General features: G+C 35.2%; 1 protein-coding gene across 2 annotated transcripts in view; it reads left to right on the top strand.

The window, feature by feature from the left end:
• SCYL2 (SCY1 like pseudokinase 2) overlaps positions 1–7,919 on the top strand; it is a 41,313-nt gene extending 33,394 nt beyond the window's left edge. For both annotated transcript variants that reach the window (XM_040595085.1, XM_040595086.1), the window contains 4 exons: positions 14–80; positions 212–301; positions 1,405–1,524; positions 2,101–7,919. In XM_040595085.1, coding sequence (XP_040451019.1) covers positions 14–80; positions 212–301; positions 1,405–1,524; positions 2,101–2,751 — 928 coding nt within the window. In that variant the 3' untranslated portion in view covers positions 2,752–7,919. The remainder of the gene's footprint in view (positions 1–13; positions 81–211; positions 302–1,404; positions 1,525–2,100) is intronic.
• Positions 7,920–8,141: the final 222 nt, after the last annotated feature.

An 8,141-nucleotide genomic window follows, 5' to 3' on the forward strand; every position in this document is an offset into this window, starting at 1 on the left:
CTGCACTATTTAGATCTTTGGATATAGCTAACCAAATGAGCGTGTCTGAGGAGGCAAGATCTAGTAGTACAAGTAATCAGGTAAGTGACAATATTTTATTGCATTACTTACATACAGAAATCTCAAATTTAAAATTACTTAGTCAATATTTATGTTACGTTAAGTTACAGCATTTCAAATAACTACATTTTCTTTCTTTGAACTTAAACAGATTGACAAGGTATTTAATACTAGTGGAACTGATCTTCTAACTAGTGGATCTGATAGTAAAGAGAATGAGATGTCATCAAAACAGAAAAAGGTGTGTTTTACTTTGTTTTGGGATTCTGTTGCATCCATGTGTTTAATACAAGGCTGATACAATTGCATAAAAAGAGTATGTGAACGTATTTACCATATTTAAAGCTTTAAAAGAAAAAATAACTACTTTTGTATAGCACAGCACTGTATATAATCACATATGAAGGTCCACTGAAAAATTTTCAAATCGTTTCCTTGAATTTCTGTGAAAGCTTTTCCTTGAAAATAGCTTTGTACAAAGTAGGCAGCAGTTAGGATTATAAATTTTTGGTCACTTTGTTTCTCCTTAATTATAGATTTCAGTGAAACTGAAACTTCAGCAGTGGATTTAGATAGGAAAATTGAAATGGGCAACTGTTATAAAATTGCAGAGATGAAGATAAAATGTAGAATTTCATGTAGTTAACAGACTTAACATTTACTATATAATTCAAATTTATAGTGAAAATGAATATACAGATAAATACAAGAAGCGAAGAAGAACCATGACATGACAGAATATTAAACATAAGCATAAATATTGTAAAATTCTTTTCATGATACTAATTATGTAAATGGCTCCCCAGGATCTCTACATTTTACCATTTCCATTTCTAGTTATCTGAACTCTCTTGCTAATTTTAGACTGTGGGGGAATGATTTCATGATTTTATCCTTCATCATTAGAAAAAGTAGAGTTTAAATCCTGAAAAACCTCTTAAGCAATGGTAAAATAAAATTCCTTTTCCAGCTCCATGGTCAGTTGCAGTTCTGTATCAAGTGCCGGTTGGTAACCATGTAAAACCAAAAACTGTGAAGAACACTTTTTCTTATGCCCAGCATTAAGAACAGTACGCTAAAATGGTTTTGTTGTGATACTTCTTTATTTAAGATCTGCCCATATTTCTCATTATGCTACTTCTAATATTGTAGTTATTTAAGTACTTTTTAGCAATATAATTAATATTATAATAGATTTTGTGCTCATCCATTTCTGTTTTGTATAAATAATATATATTGTTCTACCACATATTATTGAAATGACAGGGCTGCGCATGAAATAAAAATACCAATGTAAGAATAACCATTCTGTGCAACTTAGTATCAGTACTTACTCTTTTAAAGGCATCACTTACACTTGAAGAGAAGCAAAAGTTAGCTAAAGAGCAAGAGCAGGCGCAAAAACTGAAAAGTCAGCAACCTCTTAAGCCACAAGCAACTGCAATAACACCTCCCGTGAAGCAGGTGAGAAAGAACATTGGAGCTGTGATGCTTTTTTCTTTCAAGTGCTATATGCGTTTAGCATTTTTTATCCTCCTGTGAGTCACCCTTGTTTTCACTAGTGGTACGATGGCACAGCTGGGAAAACTATAATAAATATTTATCTGCCTTTCATTTGTATTGTTAGCAATATTTCCCACTTTTTAAATTTCAGGAGATTCCAAAAGTATTATTATTGGAAGGCCGTTATTCTAGAAGAAGGGAAGAACACATACTGGAAAAGGTTTTGCTCTGAAGAGTTTATTAACTAAATATATAAAGGGGAAGGGGGTATAGAAATGGGTATGTAAGCAAGTGGTTATGGTAGTACTTCATGTATAGTCTTAGTTGTCAAATTAAAGTTGTATAGCAATCAGCTCTAAGTAGCAAAGAACAAAAATAACCTATTTCTCTTGTGTATAATTACATTTCGCGTCCAGTTCCATGCAGTAAATTCCAGTTTCTGAAAAATGAATGCCACTTCTGCAGGAACAATGATAAAGACTGTTGCTAGAGTGTTATACAGAAAAAGTATTTAATTTCATTTTATCTATTTTGCAGACAAGAGACTTGACAGATACCTTGATAGATAACATGTCATCTTTGACTAGCCATTCTATCAACAAAGCTAAAGTTGCATCTTCAAACAGCTTCTCTTCTGTCCCTTCTATGGGTGTTGGCATGGGATTTTCATCAGCTGTTGACAACACAAAGAGAAATATAACAAACGGACTAAATACTAATATGGGTTTTCAGACTGCTGGATTCAGTATGGGAGCCGGTCCCCCCACTCAGAATTTCTTCAGTGGTCCAAGTGCAGCAGGAACAACCAAGATGAACATTGTACCAACTGCCAGTATGCCAAATTACAGTCCTATGAATGCTGCGTCTGCAGTCTGTCCACTGACACAACAAAACAGACCCCCAGATATGTCTCCTTTAGATAACCTTTTTGGTCCTCAGAAACCCAAAGTTAGCATGAAACAGTTGGCTCAACAGAAATCAAGCCAGTGGGTTAATCAGTTTGTACCCCCACAAGGGTCCCCAAATGCAAGCAGTTCAGCCTTGGGGCCTCAGATGAACATGATAGGACAGCCTGGCTTTGGTATACAGGGTAATCCTTTCTTTGCTCCTCAGAACTTTGCACAGCCAACAAACACAATGGCAAACAGCAGCTCAGCTAGTAATGACTTAAAAGATCTTTTTGGGTAAAATGTTTTGTTTTGTTTTCTTCTTTCAAAGATTGATGAAATTTGGATCATGGGTAAGCTGATTAACATCTTTTTTTGATTAGTAAAAGCATGACTTGGGGAAACTTTCAACCCAGCACAGTGAAGACTTTTGCACTGGAAAAAAAGACTGATATTGATTGCATTCACCTGGTACTGCAGTGGAATTGCATTAAGTGCAAAGTCATCTTACGTGCTAAAGATTTCCTGTCTCTTTACCGAACATCAGAGCGCTGAAGGTAGGATGCATATATTCAGATGAAAAGGAACAAGTTAAGTATTTCAGAATTATTCAGAAGTGTGATCAATCAACTCCTATGAAATTTCCTACAAAATTTTGTTTAAGTTCATTAAAAATTCTTAGGGGGTAATGCTAGTGAATGCAACCCTGCAGCCCAGTCCTTTCAGTATCTGCTAAATTCTTATCGGTGATTTGTGTTGCCTGAATTTGGTGCAAACTGTCATTTTCCCCTCAAAAATTTTGATAGCCGTGTTACATAGAAAGATCTCTAACTGGTAACTGTGTAAGGGGCTAAGAAGAGAAAATAATTTTACTTTCTTCTTTTATAAGATAGTTAGCATCAATGTGACAGTGAACTACAACAAGATTCAGGAGGCATAAGAAATTGTTTTAAAATTTTCTGCAAGTTTTGGACAGAGTGAGAACACTGCTCAAATGGTCATGCTGGTTTTACAACCTCTTTCATAATGCCAGATCCCTGTTACCAGCCCCATAGCAAAAGCAACATACCACTTTAAGATTTTAAAATACATGTGGTGACTTGATCGCATTTATTATATATTACAGTGTTTTGGCTAGTTTGATACTGCTTCTAACAGTATCTATCTAACAGGTGTGGAAAAAAGATTGTGAGTAGTTACGGAACCTCCTAAAAAGAATGTTTTCTGTAAAATTCACATTGACTGCCCCAACTGTGTAACCAAACAATTCTGTGTAACTAATCACACACTGTTTAGTTACACAGAAATATCTTTAATTACTTTATAGTTTTTGGCTCCGTTGAGAAGATAGAAAAGGATTTCCTCATACGAGTTGCACATAGTTGTGTGAAAAAGCAAACTGCCATAAATTGCCTTGACTGGAATAAACTGTTTCATTTGAATTTTGTTTTAACTTGGATCCTCGTGAAGGATAAATTAGTATGAAGTGAGTTCTTAAATGTGGATTTGTAAGCTCTAGAATATATGGTAAATACACAGGTATTTCAGGTCCTTTTTATTGTATTACTTCAAATTTAATAAAGCTCTCCAGAAATCCAAACAGTAGTTTCTTCTACTTCCCGGAAGGTGTATGTTCAGCTTGCCCATGATAGAATCTCTACTCTATCGGATACTACTGTTGGTTTTAACTTTTTCTTTCCTAGGAATTTCAGGAGCTTTCTTACATAATATTTTGAAGACTATAGCTGGCTATTTTGAAAAGGAAAGAACTAGTCACCTTTTTTATGGAAAGCCTACATGCTTTATTTTTCAAAGCCTTTCACTGAAGAAATTGTTCTTTCATTTGCTGCTTAAGAAACCAAAGGGCCTTATGCTGTAAATGTGACTTGTATTTTGTTATATTTCCACAGTTCTAAGCAGTAATAGCATTAAGCATATTTCTTGAATAACTGTTTATGTATTATAGCTGCTGCCTTAGTCCTACCATTTTAAAATACCTGGGACCAGTGAAATTGTGGTTTAGAAAACAATACCTAACACATTGTGATGCTTATGTACTATTAATATTCATGGTAAGCATTGTAGGTTATGTTTAAGGTATCTGTGTACACATAAGTACAGTACTAGAACTGTTAAACTTATGAAGTTAATATACAGTTACTAGTACTCTATACACTCAATCACACTTATGTCTTACGTGAACTTTTGAAAGCTGCGTTTCGTTAGGGTAACTTAAGGCAAGCCTTTGAAGAATTACTTGAATCTGTATTCCTCTGAATTATTTGGAAAATAAGTTTATATTAAAAAATAACATATTTTAGGACTCTACAATGTATTAAATTAATATATTCATGGTGAAGGCAGTCTTAAATGTCAGTGTCCTGATCTGGGGTTTCAGTCATTGATCCCCCTGGACTGGGGGCTTTTCAGAACTGGATTTTAATTTAACCTACTGGAGGGAGAATTAAGTGAAATAAATTGATCTGATTTTATATACTAGACCTCCTAAACTGTGGGGTTTGGGGTATGTGCTTTTGGCATGGGCTATCTGATAATACAATGCATTTAGTAAGAACAAAGTAAAAAAAATCCTACTAGTTCAAATCAAGAGAGGCTCTTCTATGCAGTGGTAATGTGATGGAATAAGATCTTTATCTGGCTCAAGTAATATGATTTTTTTCCTATTTATATTTCAGAATATCATTTTGGTTTCATTTGCTGCAATTTTTAGAATGACCAGAATAGAGGAACAACAAAGAAAACTGAAAAGGGTGCTTACAAAAGTTATAACAAAATTTTTCAGTTATTGAAAAATAGAAAAGCAAAAATAAGTTAAAATGAGAGGGTTGAATCCCTCTTCCTTGTCAATGCTTCCTACTTCATGTGTCAGGAAACAAGGTGTTTGTGAAGTTCTCTAATTACTTCCTTCTTAACTTAAAGGAAGGAGGAGTTGCAAGAGGTAAGTCACCGAGGCCATTTGTCACTTGGCTCCTGCTACAGTAGTTTTTCTTTAGGAAGCTTGTCCAGTTGATCTCTCCACTTACAAGTCGTCATTCTGAGGCCCTGCAAGAGGCTGGAAGACTCAGGTTGTGGCCAGAGGGAATACCATTGTTTGAGAGCAACAGTTGTACTTTGCTTCCAAGTTGTTGTTTGGGAAAGAGTAAAAGGAAGGGACATTGTTACAAGAGTGAGCATTCCAGCTGTCTTCTGTTTCTGGTCTTGGATGGAAAGCTGTGTTAGCATCTAGCTTGGCCTGAAGCAGAGGGACTGTCTAGCCCTAATGCAAAACAAAATGGAGAACACAGGTTTGAAATTGGTATCTGATTAAGAAATTGCAATTTCTGTTACTGAAAAAGTAACCTGATATAAGTTCTTTTTACAATACCTTGAACAATACTGTAAATTACACATGATTTCTGCCCTTTGTATTCAACCTAATTTAAAGATAGAAAAGAGGAAGCCTGGCAGATTATATCATCACCTTACAGTTTCCACTCTGTGCAACCACTGTAAGCAGCTCTTTGTTCTGCTGTGGAAGTTAGAACAGGGTCTGGGCTGAACTGCCCAGCCCACCTGGTTTACTTATATTCATTACTAAAGGAGAGGAAAAGGTAAGGGAGTAAGTTCCTATTTTTTAATTGATTTTTATTTATTGTATTTACTACAAAAAGGAGGAAAGAAGTGGAAATAGCTGCACATCTCAAGTATAAGCATCAGTTATGCTTTTACTGCTCTGGTGTATGCTAAAGGAACGTGACTGCACCCAAGACAGCAGCATTTTCCATATTAGAACTGTTGCTTCCATTTGGTTTGAGAGAAATAGCAAATGAAATGGCCCTAGTGGCATTTCAGGGGTGGAGGAGGGAGCAGATTTGCTGTTCCTTTTCATCACACAAGTGTTGCGAATAAGGCACAGAACAGCCTGTGGAACCTGCTTATGCAGGACAGGAGTACCAGAGGAGTCTGTTGAAAGGTAAAGGATTCCACCAATTATCTGGGAACTAGGAAGAGAAATTTTATGAGGAACATGGGTGGAATACCCTAGTTTGTTTTAATGAAGATACTGTGTCTTCTTCTCTCCATGGTGATGTGAATTAGAAATGTGGGAAAGTTGTGGCCTTACAGGTCTGTACAGATGCTGAATACCCCAAGTAAAAGGCTGAATTTTTTGATGTATAGGTGCACAACATTTCAAGCCTTATTATTTAAAACATTCCTCTTCTGTTGAGTTTTGTCTTTTTATCAACAGCTGTTTCACATTTATATGAAACAAATACCCCAATGGCCTTTTAAAGTAAGAAAAATGTGTGTTAATTTTTGTATTATAACCCCTGTTACAATGTTATCTATATCTCTAGATGGGTAAGTGAGTGTGTGTATAGATTATAGGATTTTAGATTTTTCAGTTCAATTGCACCAAAAGAGCAAAGATTAAGTAAGAAGGTAGAATTGAATCAAATTCCACAAGGCTTCCATACAGGCTAAGAATTATATGATACTTTTGTTATCTATTACAAATTTACATGCTTAATCTGCTTCTGTCATCTACGTGACATGAGCAGAAAAGGAAAGTTTTTAAACCATGAGTTTATGAACACTGGATCTCTCATTGCAGATGAAGTTTTTGGACTTAAGAGTGAGCTTTGTTTATTGATTAGGAGTTTTTTTATTGTGGGTGGGTGGGATATCACTGATTTGTGCCATTTCCAATGAAAGAAATATAGAAAGGGGGAGTACAGAAATAATATTGTATATGTGATGCTTTTTGGTCTTTGTTAAGAGATATGCTGCATTTTATATACTCGTCGTGAACTTTTATTCTGAAATAGCTGCGAGGAAACCTATCTGGAGAATTTCAGTTGAGTTAGCTGATTTTCAAGTGAGGTCCTGCCTTGTACCTTACTTTCCATTAGGTTTTTTACCGTTTCACAAGGAAATTACACAAGGCAGTAAAACCTTGGATTCATACACCAGATCCTCTTGCCTTCCAGGCCTCACACTTCTATCAACAGAATAATTAAACCCCTGAAGTTGTATTGTCTTTAAGTTCTCTGAAACAATCCTAACTGCTGTACAGATTTCTGAGATGAAGTTGTAAATCAAAATGTGTTATAGTGAACTCAGGCCTTGTGCAAAGTATTTAATACTTGTCTATTTGTCTAATCGTACAGTCTCTGTACTAGTGGCAGTTTTATGTTTTATTGTAAAACATTCAGATTCTCATGAGATTATAGAGTGATGTTACTGTAGTGTCAGCTGTGATTCATAAATAGAACTGTCATAGCATGGCATTGGTGTGTAGCAGATTTATTGGACAGCTCTTCAAAAACAAATTTATTCTTGTATCAACTTTTAGATCAGTTATTTCAAAAACATGTAAAAGGTACAGTAACAGTTTTGAGAAATTCATATCACTTTGTACTCTGAATGAGGTTGCCTATGGAAATAAATGAACTTTTCATATTTTCACGTTGGAAGATCTTTTTATTTAACATTTCCATAAAAGTAACTAATAGTAACTTATGTGGAAACCTTTCTCACTGTATATTTTGTCTGAAATACATTTTATCCCATGTAATTTTGAGTTTCTTAGAATGGTTGATGTCCAGACATATGTAAAATGTGATCAAGTATGGCCTTCATGCAAAGAATAAAAGTCCTGGGGAAAAACTGATGTGCTAGATGTCCCAT

Source organism: Falco naumanni, chromosome 5 (assembly GCF_017639655.2).
Source record: "Falco naumanni isolate bFalNau1 chromosome 5, bFalNau1.pat, whole genome shotgun sequence".
In the NCBI taxonomy this organism is placed as follows: Eukaryota; Metazoa; Chordata; class Aves; order Falconiformes; family Falconidae; genus Falco; species Falco naumanni.